Source organism: Amia ocellicauda, chromosome 1, assembly GCF_036373705.1.
Source record: "Amia ocellicauda isolate fAmiCal2 chromosome 1, fAmiCal2.hap1, whole genome shotgun sequence".
NCBI classification, from domain to species: domain Eukaryota; kingdom Metazoa; phylum Chordata; class Actinopteri; order Amiiformes; family Amiidae; genus Amia; species Amia ocellicauda.
The window spans coordinates 57,977,532-57,993,773 of record NC_089850.1 but is presented as its reverse complement, the minus strand read 5'-3'; the positions used below and the strand labels follow the sequence as shown (position 1 = coordinate 57,993,773).

General features: G+C 42.5%; 1 protein-coding gene across 3 annotated transcripts in view; it reads right to left on the bottom strand.

Moving 5' to 3' along the window:
- Nucleotides 1–351: 351 nt before the first annotated feature.
- The window catches only part of LOC136754674 (alpha-2-macroglobulin-like), a 34,908-nt gene continuing 19,017 nt past the window's right edge, over nucleotides 352–16,242 (bottom strand). For 2 of the 3 annotated variants that reach the window (XM_066710708.1, XM_066710718.1), the window contains 23 exons: nucleotides 16,053–16,198; nucleotides 15,773–15,922; nucleotides 15,242–15,385; nucleotides 14,654–14,750; nucleotides 14,099–14,228; nucleotides 13,368–13,593; nucleotides 13,069–13,195; nucleotides 12,131–12,252; nucleotides 11,146–11,197; nucleotides 10,191–10,274; nucleotides 9,730–9,906; nucleotides 9,341–9,422; nucleotides 8,768–8,924; nucleotides 8,548–8,622; nucleotides 6,864–7,026; nucleotides 6,062–6,213; nucleotides 5,400–5,615; nucleotides 5,003–5,127; nucleotides 4,519–4,609; nucleotides 3,992–4,102; nucleotides 3,446–3,551; nucleotides 2,367–2,408; nucleotides 352–1,781 (listed from right to left, as the gene is read on the bottom strand). In XM_066710708.1, coding sequence (XP_066566805.1) covers nucleotides 1,753–1,781; nucleotides 2,367–2,408; nucleotides 3,446–3,551; nucleotides 3,992–4,102; nucleotides 4,519–4,609; nucleotides 5,003–5,127; nucleotides 5,400–5,615; nucleotides 6,062–6,213; nucleotides 6,864–7,026; nucleotides 8,548–8,622; nucleotides 8,768–8,924; nucleotides 9,341–9,422; nucleotides 9,730–9,906; nucleotides 10,191–10,274; nucleotides 11,146–11,197; nucleotides 12,131–12,252; nucleotides 13,069–13,195; nucleotides 13,368–13,593; nucleotides 14,099–14,228; nucleotides 14,654–14,750; nucleotides 15,242–15,385; nucleotides 15,773–15,922; nucleotides 16,053–16,198 — 2,804 coding nt within the window. In that variant the 3' untranslated portion in view covers nucleotides 352–1,752. Of the gene's footprint in view, nucleotides 1,782–2,366; nucleotides 2,409–3,445; nucleotides 3,552–3,991; nucleotides 4,103–4,518; nucleotides 4,610–5,002; nucleotides 5,128–5,399; nucleotides 5,616–6,061; nucleotides 6,214–6,609; nucleotides 6,709–6,863; nucleotides 7,027–8,547; nucleotides 8,623–8,767; nucleotides 8,925–9,340; nucleotides 9,423–9,729; nucleotides 9,907–10,190; nucleotides 10,275–11,145; nucleotides 11,198–12,130; nucleotides 12,253–13,068; nucleotides 13,196–13,367; nucleotides 13,594–14,098; nucleotides 14,229–14,653; nucleotides 14,751–15,241; nucleotides 15,386–15,772; nucleotides 15,923–16,052; nucleotides 16,199–16,242 lie in introns of those variants that run through there. The other variant, XM_066710727.1, reaches the window with a different exon arrangement.

Below are 16,242 nucleotides of genomic sequence, written 5' to 3'. Positions count from 1 at the left end.
CAACAGATCATCCGCAATATTTTATGCAAAACAAGACATGCTGTCAATTATGCAGCCAGGGAGATCAATAACAGATCAAGTAGTCAGGGAAAGTAAAATATATAACTAAACAGTACCCTTGTTACATCTATATGATATAGCACAGGGGTGGCTAACCCTGGTCCTGGAGAGCTGCAATCCTGCAGGATTTCCAGGTCTCTCTTAATTACCAATCATTGGATACCTTGAACACAGGGACATTTTGCCTAATTAAGACACACAATTGGTTCAATTAATGAGTTAACGATCTGGATAGAACAAAAGCCTGTACACCCTGCGGCTCTCCAGGACCAGGGTTAGCCACCCCTGATATAGTACATGATGTGACGGACTCTCTTCCAATCTCCTCAGACATGTATATTTCTCTAGGACATATTACAGCATTACAGATCTTGTTGCTGGGCAGACAGGGAGTTATGTCCGTTATCATAACACATACCACGAGGAGCAGTCCAAGGATATTTTGACAGTTTCTCTTGAGAACCACAGAGAGAAACAACAGACATTCTGGATTCTTGTTCATCCTATTTATATATAAAGAATGTGAAGTACAGACAACATTAAGTATAGACAAGGACAGGGTTAGTCACATAGCATTCCTCATCTTAAATTCCTCAAAGTGGAGGATTTTTTGCATTCAAAACTATTTCACCCTTTGAGCCCCAGCCTCTTCACTGCTATAGAGCAACCTTCTGTAGCAGCATATCTCTGTGTCAGCAAAGTGTCCTCCTGTGGACATTGGAGGAAATTACAGCATTTTCCTCTGCATCTCTGCCGACTACTCTAAATAACACCTGTGAACTGTAGTGTGATTGTACACCCCCTGGAAACTGTATTGGTGTGCGAATTTGTGTGGAAGAACATAGATTAGGGGAGGTTTATTAATCAGCTCTAATTGGTGCTTTATTTGAGTCACTTCATAAATCATATCTATCTATCTAGATATAGAGATTTATGTGTGTTAAATAGCCCAGCGATGGACTGGTGTCCCATCCTGGGTTTATTCCTGCCGTGTGCCCTATGCCTGCCAGGATAAGTGGTTTCGAAAATTGATGGATGTGTGTTAAATAGTGTGTTAAACTGTGTAATGTTACAGGTGAAGGGGGTAGCAAGTAGACATTTGTATAATCATGCCCATGTTGAATTTAGTTATACTGGCAGCTCTGTAGATGGGAATGGAAGTGATTTTATTGAGGAAGTAGAACTTTGCTGTTTTGCTCCAGTGAATGAGGCAGGTTAGTACCTCCTTCCTTTTTTGATTGTGTTAAAAAACAAAAACACACATAACAAATATGTAGTATGAATAGTCCAGGAGAGTTAGTCAATCAGACAAACAACCAAAATTATGTTTAGGAATTCTAGAGCCAAAAGGTCTGTCCCAGTATACAGCCACCCTAAACTCACCCCAAACTCCCTAAATATATGATGTCTTGCATTCTTAGGAATCAGATGATTACCTTTAATGAGACCACTATATTTTTATAGTTTTTAAATTGATTTTATTAATTATGAAGTAACCATTGAATCTTCCATCTGATAAATGACAAGAAGAGAAGAACTGGGCTTGTGCAGGTCTGTGGTGAATTGTGGGTATTTGACAGCTAAATTCACAAGTCATTCAGTAATTGGTAGACTGTCAATCCTCAGCTCCACACCTTTGGTTAAAGACCCTGCGTGTGTTACTGAATGATTTCCGCAGTCCACGCTTTGCTTTTATACTTCATTGATGTCTTCTCCACGATCTGCAACAGAAGCACAGGTGCAGCGTCAATAAAGTGATCGAAGATATTTAAATCAAATCATATTAAAACCCATTTGGAGCTGAAGGGATTGGATTGTAGCCAGTGACTTAATTATTACTCCTGAACATTCTGCTAATGATTTCTCAGGCCCAATTGGGCGAGCATTGAGAGTGGAGGTGGTGGTCAGGTGATTTACTGAGAGACACGTTGGTGTTCAGGTTCCCCTCTTTCAGTATCTCTCACCTCCAGCTGTCAATCATTCACTTTCAGTTGCCTATTCAGCAGCCATGACCGCTTTTCAGCCTGTAGTGTGGTGCATGATTTTAACAAAGAATTGTGAAAGAAGATAGGCAATGCCTGTGGCAGGAATGGATTCTTAGGTCTTTCTGATTGCTCAACATCCTCAACTCTTTCCTTTGAATTAGTGTCCTTCTGTCCTGTATGCAGTGACCCTTCAGCAGCACAGTCCTCTCCCTTTTCTGATTCATTATACTTATTAAATCACCTTTACTTCCCTGAGAGCTCTATGCATCGCTTCACATGCAGTGATAATGCAGCAAATCAACAGTGAAGGTGTGGGCTTACCGTCAGGACATGGAGAGGTGTATTCAGACACGGCCTGCTCACCTACAAGACATAAGGACCACATAGTGAAGGACAGACAGGTACCTTTAAGCTGAAATGTACACAGCCTCCAGTACTGGAACATGCTATAAAGAGATCATGTTCAACACATTGAAAACTTGGGTTTTTATTTTTAAATATGGTATCATAGTGTTTTTCTGTACAAGGTATTGCAATGTATCCCGTTTATGAATTGGCTAATGCCATATGTTTTCTACTGTACAGGCCATTGTCACAGCCTGAATACAAACTATTGAATGTATGTATTTTAAAACGATATTAATTTCCTTTTCTCTCTGAGAATCTCAAGGTGCTTGTGTTCTGTGGTGGTCAGGGTCAAGCAGCACTGTATTGTTCATCATTGTGGACAGGGGCTTTCACATGTTTTTATACCAACATAAGAAGGCTTTTATAGCCGCTCAGTCCACCAGAGCCTGGCACGGTAGAGGGCATTCACCACATTTTTCAATGATCCCTGCCTTATCAGCCTCAGATGGCACCAGAACTGAATGCCATACACTTTCTGATACAAAGACAGAAGCCAGGTGCATGTTCTTTATAGTGTAGTGACTCTTAGCGGTATGGATAAGAGCGTCAGTTAAATTACAAAAATAATAATAATAATAATAATAATAATAATAATGTCAATATACAGGGAATAGCTGTTTGCAGTTATCCAAGTGTAGAGTAATCAACTGGGACCAAGTTCTCCATGATGTGGAAGTATGAACTGAAGTATGCTGAAGATATCTGATTAACCATTTACAGCTGTGGACAACTGAGGAAGGGGAGCCATTCTGGTACCATACTGTTCTGACTGTGTCTTTGACCCCAGTCTGTGTATTCTGCTCTCATCTGTGTTCTACACTCAGCTCCAGCACAGTTTAGAAATGGTCACCTAAGGAGGCCCAGTGACTAGACATTTCATAACCAGAGATCTGTTCTGACAATTCTTCTGCTATGGCATGCCTCCCCACTACCACTTTGTAATGCACAATGTCATAATTTCACTGGGCCTCTTATTAATTAAAAAGTCTTACTGGTCTGGTAGTAGTCGTAGACCTTGACCACAGCTGGTTTGAGGTTGTTCACTGGGTGCTTCTGGGTCATGGTGATGTGATAGTGATAGGTTTTTCCCCTTGTGAGCTGTTGAGAGACAGTCATGTACTCTGTGATTTATGGACGTTAGTGCAGGTCCTAACATTCACTCAGTGCTGGCAGAATATTTTTGGGATATCATAGAGATATCATAATACGAAATCTATGATTACTTTAACTATGTTCAATTGACAGGAAAGTTCCCTAGGCTGAATGAGTTCAATGAGGAATAATGCTTAATGAATATTGTTTCAAATAAAGAATATGGATAGTTTAGACATCAACTGTAAGTGAGGTAAATGTTCTAGGTTGGTAACATATCCGCATACATTTCCTGAATGAGTGAAGTTCACAGTTAAACTTTGCTTATGACATTTCATACCGTGCAGGGTTGCAATTTCATTTTGCGCAGTAAACAACAAACAATCAGTAGTTTTTATGAATACAGTTGAAACCCAATCAATTCAATTCACAGCTTAGGCACTCACCTCATCCAGATACAGAATCACATGGCCGTCTTCTTTGTCAATTCGCTTCACCCGATCTTGTGAAATCAGCGGCAAGGTAAGGGGGACTAATGTGAGACGTGAATACTGAAACTGAAGAGAAATGGCAGTGAAACAGTTGAACAGAGACAATGTGCTGGGCTCCTGTCCCTAGCTGTCCTAACAGTGAGGTGGGATTGTGACAGGCCTGGGTGGACATCAAACTTGCCAGACATTACCAACAATGCAAGGCATTTTAATAGGGCTGTGGAAAAATGTGTGATGGTGTGATGGCAGTCCATCTCCTTTTTCTACCACAAGTTCACAGCACAAACCATAGCACGACTGCTAACAAAGGCAAGGAAGGTGGTGCTCAACCAATCCAAGCATTGATTGGACAATTATGCTTCAACTCTTTGGGAATCCTGGTCACTGCTCAGTTTTGAACCAGTGATGGTCTTGGAGCCCACCTGTGGCCCCTTTCAAATCGTTCACACTGAAGAGCTCCACACACTGTACTTGGAACTCACAATTCTTATCTGTGTATCTTTAAGGATGAATCCAGACAGGAGTTTGAAGTTCAGAATGACCATGTTGGTGTTGTCCCTCGGGCCGGCGTACCTGTTGGGTCAGAATAACAATCATTAACAGCTCTCTGGCATAGGTAGGCATCTCTGAAATGGCTCATTCCATGTCAATACAGTTTCCCACCTCTTCCTTTTTTGTGTATCATGGAAGATCTAGGTCAGCTATGTAAGCAGGCCAAATATTTATGTTGGGACTTGAAAGGTGTCTTAATTTCGGATTCATATGATGGACTTACAAACTATAATTAGAATGCCTGTGAACCGATAACTGGATTTTTGTTGTTGTTGCTATATTACTGTGTTCGAATGGTGGTTTTCCACTCCTGTGTGTAATATATACATACAGTGGAAGTAACCTCCTCACTTCTCTCCCAGTGTAATGGACCATTAACAAGCTCAAGAATGATGTGGAGAGAAATGGACTTACATTAAGCTGGCTAAGAGGCTGAGGTCTCTGTTTTCGCTGCTGGTGTTGCATTGTTGATAAGCCTTCAAGGTCAGGTTGAAGTTGACAAAGTCCGCGGGGGGGGGGATGTTGTAGTGGAGAGCGATCTGGAATGCAGATTGGGAGAAGTGAGGGGCGTAGAGATGCAGGAAACAGGATGATTTTTTATTTTTTCAGCATTTTGATGTATGCCAGGATTGGGTATTGGACTGGGACCATGGTTATGTTAAGTATTGAGATATTTTGTCTACAATTCAGGGTTGGTTTTCTATTTGTTTAGATGAGCAGCATAAAATGTTACAGTTCCCATATGAACTAGGTAAGGATTACAATTACATGGGCCTGGGTAAATAACACAGAGGAGTGAATATGCACTGACCTGGATTGACGCACAGCCTGTGCCTTCTGCCTCCACACTGTACACCCCCAGGAGGTCCTGAAGCTCCTTCTCCTGGTAAAGCAGGCTGTTGCTTTGGTCCAAGGTGAAGTGGTGGTGTTCTCCCCCTGTTGACCGCACCGTCACCGTGCTCGAGCTCTCTTTGTTGAATGCCACGGCCCCATAGAGAGACAGGGCCTGCAGGGCTACCACTGTGTCCTGTATACACACACAACAGAGAGGGTCACTCCTTTACAGGTATTAACAACAACCTTAAGACAACTTTTTGGCCTGTGATTGGTTGGTAGGGTGTCAGCTGAGTTGCTGATTGTCGAGAATAGTCCATGACAAGTGTTCTTGAAACTCATTGACCTTTTTTGAGTGGAATACCTTTTGCTTCAATTGAACTTTCAACACGCTGATTTACAATGGTGAATACAGGTTGGGTTTGTATTGTTCAACCTGGCTGCTTGTTTACGATTCAACATGAAACCACCTTGCCGAGCTGCTTGACAACATGTCACAATCTATCTCTCTAGACACCCTTTGAGTTAGAAAACCACAAGAATGCACAAAATCCATCCCTAACAATCCATTAATAGGTAGAAACTTAAAGACACTGACCAACAAGGGCTGCGAGACCGCAGACAGCTGAACAGTGGTACCTGTGTGGAAGAAAATCCTCCATAGGGATTCTGCTGTTTGATCAGCCAGCTGACGATCCTAGATGCGCGGCCCAGGTCAGAGGAGGACAGGGGTTGGTGGCTGAGGAGTGCTAGTAGAGTATAGGAGTTCATCTCTACTGACAGGGAGTCAGCTAAGATGCACAGCAGCATGGAGAGAGAGAGAGACAGGTCAGTCAGTCGTGGGGGATTGGGAGAGAGATTGTTACAAGTTATCAAAGTTACACAAGTTACAAGATGGTTATCCAGGGGTGGGGAGAGAGAGGGGGGTCAGTAAACCACAGGAGAGGGAGGGAGACGAAGACAAGATGGTTATGTAGGAGAGAGACAGGTGATGGGTTACTGATGAGAGAGAGAGAGAGAGAGAGAAAGAGAGAAGGGGATGTTGGCATCTATATTTTTGTATATCAGTTACAAATTCACAGTTCATTAATCTGTTCAGGTTTGGATGTTCTGCACAATGGATATTGGGTGAATGACTTTCTCTTAGGGAAAGGGTAATCCTATAGATGGATTGGCGTCATGTTTACCAGGCTTTTATCTCACACTCCAGTGCAGTCGCCAGTGTTTCCAACTGAAGGAGTGTTGGGTCTGTAGCCCTGGTTCTGGAGCTCTGGATCTACAAAGTCCTAAAGATTTTATTGTAATCATGGAAATAATGGAATCAAATATTGGCTTATGTAGTCAGGATGCATTTGATCTTGAAACACTAATGGAAGACACCTGAATAGGCAATTGAGTCTTTCCAGGAGCAGCGCTTATGGACAGTGAGCCTGGTCTTTACCCTCAGTGGTGTCCAGCACATCCAGCTTGGCGAGAAGGCTGGCCCTGGTGTCCTCCTCCCCAGCCAGGGTGAAGGTGTAGGCGAGCAGGGTAGCAGCGTAAGTGTTGGTCAGGTTGTGGACTGCAGCCCTCAGGCATGACAGACTGCTGTTTAGTACGGGCTCCTGAGTGAAAAAACAATACAAACTGTCTTCCAGGCCAAGCAAAGAGTTTTGTCAACTACTTTGTGTTTCCAGATCTAACGTTGGTAAACCGATTGGCAATATTAGCAATCTGTTGTTTTCTATAAAATATTTGCACGAGGATAGAGCTACTAGCAGTTGCTGTTCACTTCTAAGGTCTATTATATACTCCTTTTGCAGGTTTATCAGATGGAACTCCTTCACATCTTCACGCTTCATGTTTTACTCAATGCATCGTCTACTGTATTTTTCTATATTTTCACCAATCGCTTTCTTCCATGTTAGAACAAAAGAAGAACATAAGAAAGTTTACAAATGAGAGGAGGCCCTTTGACCCATTGTGCTCGTTTGGTGTCCATTAATAACTAAATAATCCGAGGATACTATCCAGTCCATTTTTAAATCTTCCCAAATTTTCAGCTTCCATCACATCACTGGGGAATTTGTTCTTGACTGTGACAACTCTCAGTGTGAAGAAGTGTCGCCCAATTTCCATTTGTGTCCCGGGTCCTTGTGTCCCTGCTGATCTGGAAAAGATCCTCTGGTTTGATATGGTCAATGCCTTTCATGATTTTGAAGACTTGAATCAAGTCCCCACGTAGTCTCCTCTGTTCCAGGGTGAAAAGGTTCAGGTCCCTCAATCTCTCAGTAGGATATTCCCTTCAGACCTGGAATAAGTCTGGTTGCTCTCCTCTGAACTGCCTCTAGAGCAGCGATATCCTTCTTGAAATGTGAAGCCCAGAACTGTACACAGTATCCAGATGAGCTGTAACTAGTGCATTGTACAGTCTGAACATCACTGCCCTTGTTCTCAATTCCACACTTTTGACAATATACCCTAACATTGTGTTTGCCTTTCTTATTGCTTCCCCACATTGTTTGGATGGAGAAAGTGAGGAGTCCACATAGGACTCCTAGGTCTTTCTCATGCGTTACTTCATCTAGTTCTATTCCTCCCATAGTGTTATTATAGTGGACATTTTTGAAAACCTGCATGCAATACCTTGCGCTTGTCCACATTGAATTTCATCTGGCAGATGTCGGCCCACAACTGAATATTATCTAAGTCCCTTTGAATAGCCTGTGCTGCCGAGATTGTATCTGCTGAGCCACCTATTCTAGTATCATCTGCAAATTTGACAGGTTTTCTAACTATCCCAGAGTCCAGATCATTAATATAGATTAGAAAAAGCAAAGGCCCTAGTACTGATCCCTGTGGAACTCCACTAACAACCTCACTCCAGTTAGAAGCAACTCTTCTAATCGACACCCTCTGTTTCCTATACATCAACCAGTTCATAATCCATCTACTTACATTAACCTGAATGCCTAGAGCTTCCAATTTGATGTCTCTGGATCCCAGCTAAATGGGTAAATGTAACCAAGATCCCCAGAGAGAATCTGGGGTTTCTGTTCTGGGGCTGTAAGAGGCAAACGAGGGCCTGTGGGTGAAATGAGAGATGGAGAGAGAGAGAATTAATGAAATAATGGTAGAACACTCACCGACACAGAGGTGTTCAGTTCCAACATGGCAGCAGCGATGTAGGCAGTCAGGGTCACCTCGTCACTCACTCCACCCTGGAACACAAAATCCACACTGCTTTACACATGTGCTCTGCAGTATCACTTATAAAAACACTATTTCTTCTACTCTTGTTCCATTCCTTCTGAACAGTCCCCCCATGCTATTTCTAGTGCCTCTAAATACCCTTCTTTCTCTGACCTTCATTCTGTTGTTGAAAAGCTTCCCCACGCTTTGGAAACAGCCATTATTTTCCTGTCGCGCTTCCAGCCAGGCCTTGGCACTCTGGATGTTGCTGGAATCGATGTAGATGTAGGACTGGGCGCCACCAAATGACTTCATCACAAATGCGGTCAACCTGAAGAACGGAGGGCAGGCTGGGTTAAAGTCCACACAATCCACAGCAGAGCAGTAAAACACTCATGCAAGCTTTTAATCAGGATGTGAAGAGAGGATAAATTGCATGTTACAGCAAAGTTTTGATCATCACAATTTGATGCCACCCGTAATTTTCAAATCTGAATCTGGCTACAGGATGATGTGTTCCCAATAGGAGGAATCAAGAAGCTTGAAGTTGCAGTTACAGAAGTTGCCTTCTAGTAGAATTGTTTCTAATGCTATGTTTTCAAATGTTCAAGTCTTTAATTTGGAGGCAATGTAAAACAATAAATTCACTGCTAAATTCCTCCTATGCTGTGAGATTGTATTTCTGCTGCAGCAGCTCAAGGGCACGGTGGTACACCGACACAGATGAAAGACAGCAACATAACTCACCATGTATTTCCCGAGCTGTCTGAATTGCCGAAGGCGCTATAAGATCCATCATCATGCTTGTAGTTGAGCTCCCGCTGGTAACCTTTTCCGGGTGGTTTGAGAGAGACACAAGTTATTCAAAGTTTTAGTTCACAGATACATTTCTAGACATTTTTCTGCTGGGAATCCAGATCTCATCCAAGGTTAGCTTAATGCATGCCCTTGAACTTCTCTTGTCCAGACAAGGATTTGTGGTAACAATGTCTGGATTCAGACCAGGCCAAACCAGTACAGCCCATGACATGACAACATTGAGTTTACTTCACTATCACAGTGGTTCACAGATTAACATGGTTTATAATGCATTAAATCTGGTTTGTTCGTGTGATGGCAGCGCGGCCCCGACTCACCGCTCGTCAGGTACTCAGAGGCCTTGCTCTTGATCGCCTGGGTCAGCTGTCCTGTGCTCTCCAGGTACTTAAGGATGTAGATGTTGGGGGCAAACCGCACCATGTTCTGCTCCCCACAGCCGTAGGGCATCACGAGGAGGCTGTCCAGGTTCTGCAAAGCCCGGCCCAACAGGTCTCCTGCACACAGTAGATGGGAGGGACTTGAAACAGGATCGTCATTACTCTTGTGTATGGGACAGTGGGACCTCTGCTTGTGCCAGGTCAGGATTGTTTTTACATATGGATGCATTTCTTTCATGTATTTAAAAAAAAAAAAAAATTATTAATGTATTGCAGTGAATGAATTTACAATTAAAAAGCCAATTTAACCAAATGATTTGATAAATACCAGAGTGCTTCTCACAAGACATTCATTTAGAGCCAGAGAGTGAGTGTAGCTGTACGGTGCTTGTGGATTGTACCCAAAACGGAGATGGAGGCTCGGGCAGATCCCTCCACAATGACTTCTGGGAGCTGCAACTGGACCTCCTCCTTCTCTACGGTCCCTAGAAACACAAAGAATAGATTAGCAACTACAGTCCTGCATTGGGGTGCATGTGACAGGGGATTGGGTGTTTATTTTCCTTAACACTACTGATCACAACTGGCCATCAAGTCTTAACGTTTAGACGTTTCTGCATCCTACAGGGAAATTGTTAAATTCAAAGTGGAACAACAGCCAACGAGAGCTAAATGCCAGTGACGATGGCATCGGTGGGCAGAGGTGGTCGAGAGATTAATGTCGTTTGAGTGCCGATTTTAGAATGGTGAAATACAGTGAGCGGCTGACAGGACATGAATGGCAAGAGAATAGCAACTGTAGTAATGGATCGCTTTTAAATCGGTTAATTAAGAGCGTTAATCGGCTCAAAGTACAGTTCCATTGGCATCCAATCGTGATCAAGAAAAAAAACAGGAAATGAATCTCTTCATAGCAATTCTTTATAACCGCTCTCTTTTCTTTATTTCTTGATATTTCAGATTTTTGTTGTAGGCCTATATGTTCTAAACAACATTTTTTAGTCCATTGAGCCTGTCTGCAATACGTCCCTTCTAATGTCTTGTCAGTTAGAGAGATTTTGATTAATTTATGTCACTCCTGCCCTCTCAAGCTATTACATGAGGACAGAAGTAACAGAATAGTCAATTTGAGCTTCTATCACTAGTTCATTCTCATGTATTTGATTGTGGCATTCTTGATCAATGACTCCTGTATCCAATGTAGCCATTTCTTTAAGGTTTTTTTTTTATTATTTATTTATTTATTTTTAATAACTTTTCCAGTGACTCTTCATTAGGTCAACACTTGCATAATGAAGGAGAAGGTCAGACAGAGGGACCAAGAGGAAGCCAAAGCAAGCAGATATGGAGACTGACCTTTTGGGCACAACAGCCAGTTGTAACTGATGATCTTTTGCATCCCTTCAGGCTGCAGATGAGAGAAGAGACTCCATTATAACTGTGCAGTTTTACAGCAAGGGCAGTTGTATTTGGATTTTATTTGAAAACCGAACCAATTAGTTCATGGGTTCCTTCTTCTCAATGCGATGACTGATTATGCTTATGCTGTTTATGAGTGCAAGTAATAAGTGTGTGCATTAAAGGCCTCATTTTGGCTACTGGTAGACTTATTAAATACTTATAATTGATTTCAGTACTGAACAGGACAGGGTGGTTTTGTACTGGTTTGTATCCAGGTGTGAGCTATAGCAATTGAACAGCACTGCAGAGTTTATAATTATGTATTTTTTCCTATTGATTAATACTGAACAAGCATATCAAGACCAGCTGGAATATTTACAAGATTATAATGGTAATATTTCCACCAGACTATAAAGCCCTGTAACACACAATGTTGTCTTCTAATGCACAGAAATCAAATAAAACTGATGGAATTCAAAATGAATGAAATTGCAGTAATATTGAGTGTTCAGACACAAGAACTATTAGAAACTTAGAGGCACAGAATACAAGGCAGAACTTCACGGTTGTTGTATTGGCTATTTACTAATTTATTAAAGTCTTGAATCTTTCATTTGTTTGGGTTATGATCAGCTAAATGACATGTTCATGTTTTTTGCAGTGTAAAGTTGAAAGTGATCAAATTTACTCTTGGGCTTAGCTCTTGCTGAGAATTTGCAGTGATAACAAACGTCTTATAGCATTTCAGGCATAAATCTATGTACATACATCTCCAAACTACAAATACCACATTTCAATGCTTTTTAAATATGTTCATGGAAAGGATTACATACCAATAATGGCTGATAGATGTAAGCCAAGCTCTGTGGGGCCTGATCTTATCAAACTGATCAAAGTATCGATCTTGAAGGAAGTAGTAGGGCAAACTGCAGTTCCTCACCTCTACCAGCAGAGGGCGAATGACGGTGTCGATGTGGCCTTGTTCAGGCACAGTCACCAGCTCATTGTCACAGATGGTCTCGGTGTGTATCGCTTCTGCACTCACTGATATGTTCACCGATCCTAGACAGAGAGTGAGAGCAACAGAGCTTCACTGCCTCAGTAATTTGATAGACACTTCAGCAAGTACCTGTCAAGGAATGAGGCTCAAGCAGTCAGAGAAACAATCAAATTGCTCCATCTTTATTATTATTATTATTATTTTTGTCATTTAGCAGACGCTCTTATCCACGGCGTCTTACATTTTTACCCATTTATGCAGCTGGGCATTTTACTGAAGTGAAGTACCTTGCTCAAGGGTACAACAGCACTGCACCACACAGTCATAAGTCCAGAGCCCTAACCACTACTCCACAGTGCTGCCTGATGTGGAAGTTTTGCTTTATATAAGGTGTGTAGAGGAGAAAAACAGACTCACCATTTTCCAGGGCAGAGGGCATACAGAGATGAGACAATAGCTACCTTAGTTTGAGACATGCTGGGTTGCACAACTCTGCTGTGACTAAACATGAAAAATGCTCAACAATTGGGCTAACCTTAACTGATCCCTGCAAGTGGATCGCATACATCCACCATTACATTTTATTTCTCACGCACTCCTTGGGGTTGGCCCGCTGACCTCTAGGGGTGCCACAGTTTGGGAAACGCTGCTCTAGACTGCTAAATATGAATAAGCATGTTGCTGCCTGAGATTAGAACTAGCGTTGGCAGCCCACATACATGATTCACCCCAGTCCTGTTTTTGCCAGTGCTGCAAAAAACAGATAGGTGTCCTTTACTAACATGGTTCTCTGTATTCTGATGTTTAGTCTTGGTTTACTGATGTTCTAGTCTGTTGTGAACAGTCCCAGACAACCTAGTTGGGGAGAGGTAACTCACCAAGGGCAGAAGGCACCAGAGTCCAGTGGAAGGTTTTTGCTTCGCTGGCACACAGACAGGAAGTGTACTCGCACCCTTTGCACGGCTCCAGAGTGTAGTCTGAGGATTTGGCCGGAGTCACTTTCACCTATTGGCACAAGAGAGCACTTTGTCCAACCACACACTCACACAGACACAGTGTTGCAATCTGTAACCGTACTGCAGCCCACTGACACCAGCTGGGAAAGAGAACGGGATTTTAAAAGCTCCTTGCTCTTGTGCAACATTTGTTCAAGGAAATGAGATGGGACAACTCCTACCATGATGCACTTGGAGAGGTAGTTGAATACGGTGGCCCTCATTTCGAACTGCTCCCCCCTGATGACGGAGTAGGGCAGAGTGAGCTCCACGAAGAAGGGCTGGAATGCAGTGAGCAAGGCGGGTGGGGCCAGGCCCAGCCCTGTGGGGGCCAGGCAGAAGGCACTGGCTTCCCATGTGGTGATAGTGTCAGGGACAGTGACTGGAAGCTCTACTGACCCAGAAGCCCTGGACAGAAGACACAAGAACAACACAGGCAACCCAAACAGAACTGAGCTACAGTAGTCAAAGTTGGCCTATAGGTTTGCAGTGCTCATCCAGGTAATGCTGCTGTCTGACTGTGGATTGGACTAGACTGGGGGCGGCACATAGTTATCTGAGTGTCAGTATATGGTTCGGATTGTTGGGATCGCCATTGGCATCCTTTGCTCACCTGTAATTCTGTTTACCTTTAGTGATTAGTGAATGGTGTTGGGAAAAAATAGAAAGAATGTTGTTTTTTAAATCCTTAATTTAAGGAAATACTTTGAGTTTAGTGAAAATGGAAATTCAAAGCATCTATGAAATTTGAACCTTTTTACAAGCCTACAGCAGTCTTGCTCTAGGCCAACGACATGCCTGGAAGCCTTGAAGAGGACTATTGGCCAGCACTACAACTACAACAAGCCCCCTTTCCAGAGCAGGTAACCAGTGTGCTCATAGGAGGACATCCATCCATCTGAATGGCACTTACCCTACTGGGATTAAATCCCAGATCCATGTCTCTGGGAAGAATGTTCGAATTGTCTCCTTCGGTCTTCTCCCAGAGCCTCCTCTCGACATCATTACTGGAGAAATTCCTCGATAATCTACATTTATTAGGCCTAGTATTGATTACAACTTAATTAGTCTCAGATTCCAACCCTGCTGTTCAGCATAAAAAACTGCAGAGCATTCCCAATAAATATATTTATTATGAAAGGAAGACATCTGATTTACACTCGTCTATTAATTAGACGATGAGTTTTTTCATGCTTCAATTTTGAGTTCAGCTAGTGCATCTTGTAGCACAAACGTACATAAAATACAACCACTTTACTGAAAAGCAGCATTTGCAGATGTTATACTGATAGGTGGTATAACAAAGGTAACAATGAAAACATGCAACACTAACCTAAGGGCTGCAATATAGCACAAATTACCATCTGAGCAGTTTGCCTATATGACATACTTGTTGCTGGAAGGCTCTAGGTCAGTTATTCACTTAGAAGTCAAAGGGGTGAGAAAAATATCAAAAAAATAATCTTACGATGTCTGTTAGTCATGTGATAGTATTCCCTTCCTCTGAAAATAAGGCACTCCGGTTCCCGCACCCATGTATTGGACACAATCTTGAGGCCCAGTTCCTGTAGATGACAGTATGTGAGAAATCTGTTCCTCTTCCAAAATGGCATCAAGTCAAGCTTAATTATTTAATACATTATTTATGAGCCTATTCAACAATTTATTGAGCACAAGATCTGCCAATTGGTTCCACAGTTCCTGACCCTGTGACATCACTAATTCGTGACCTGCTTTAGCAGGGCTAAAGCAATTGAAGTAGACACCAATGAAACAAAGAATTACCCAACTTTTTGGTTTTCAAAAAGTTAAAATACCAAATTTCGAATTGCTTACTTTAACTGCCATGACTCCAACCATGTCCTCCTAACATTATAAAGGTCCCTGAGATTCTGACAAAATACATCTGCATTTAAAGACTAGACTGTATTGACTGTTTCTGTTACATTTTTTTGAATGTTGATATCAAGTCAGTCTGCACATCTTATTTATAGGAAGACATTACAGCAATGAGGTCATTTCTGGGAATATGTTTAAACAAACAAGGATTTTCTACCTTAAAAATCGTATAAGCATCCTTTGGTTGATTCTCTCGATTACTGAAGTATGACCTTCTATGTCTCACTAGCACACAGCTGCGGGGGTCTTCTAAGGAATAGGGGACTTCTTCACCCTTCTGGACAGGCAGCAGTTTGTAGATCTAGGTATTGAGGTAGAGACACAGTTAACAGTGTCCAGTGAGATGTGTGTGAAACATACATTAAAAGTGAAAAGCAGTCTTTTTGAGGTAGGCAGCACAACACACTTAGCATGACACTCTGTGAGGTCATAACCTCCAGAATGTATATTCTAAAAATACAACTTTTTATGTCAGTGACTCAATAACACACACAAACTACAATGGTTGGAACAGATACTCTGCATTATTATTGTGTACTTGCTTGTTTTGCTTAGTTATTTCTTGAAATTGAGCTATTCAGCTTCCTGGGTCAGAGCAGAAAATGGAGTGATGTCATTTTCATCTCTGGTGATCTGTAGCCCATGAACAGAAGAGCTTATTTAACGAATTGTGGCAATTGTGTTGTACCGAGTCAATGGTCAGCTCATTCTTCCTGTCCAGCAGCAGCACACTCTGATCGATGGCCTTGAGGGAGCACAGAGAGCCGGGCTGAGAGCTGAGAGTCACGGCACTCTGACCTCCAGGGAGCGCCTCGGGGGACGAGAACTTGAGGGACACCTGAGAGTGAGAGAGAGAGTGAGAAACGTCTCCACACAGAGCTGGCAGGGACACTGAGACAGATCCACACACACCGTACAGGCAGTGTGAAACACTCACACACACTGGGGTCACTAAGAGCAGAGCTTACCTCACTGGGCAAACACTTCTCCACTTGGAAGTTGAAGCTGTCTGCTATGACTTTCTCTCCTGGCAGCACAGTATAGACCAGCATCTGGGCAATGGGAGCCAGTGTGTAATCCACAGGCAGCCTGAAGGGAACCCTGCCTAATTTCACTGCAATGGCAAGATGCACCAAGTCAGGGAGGATCTGAATTGAA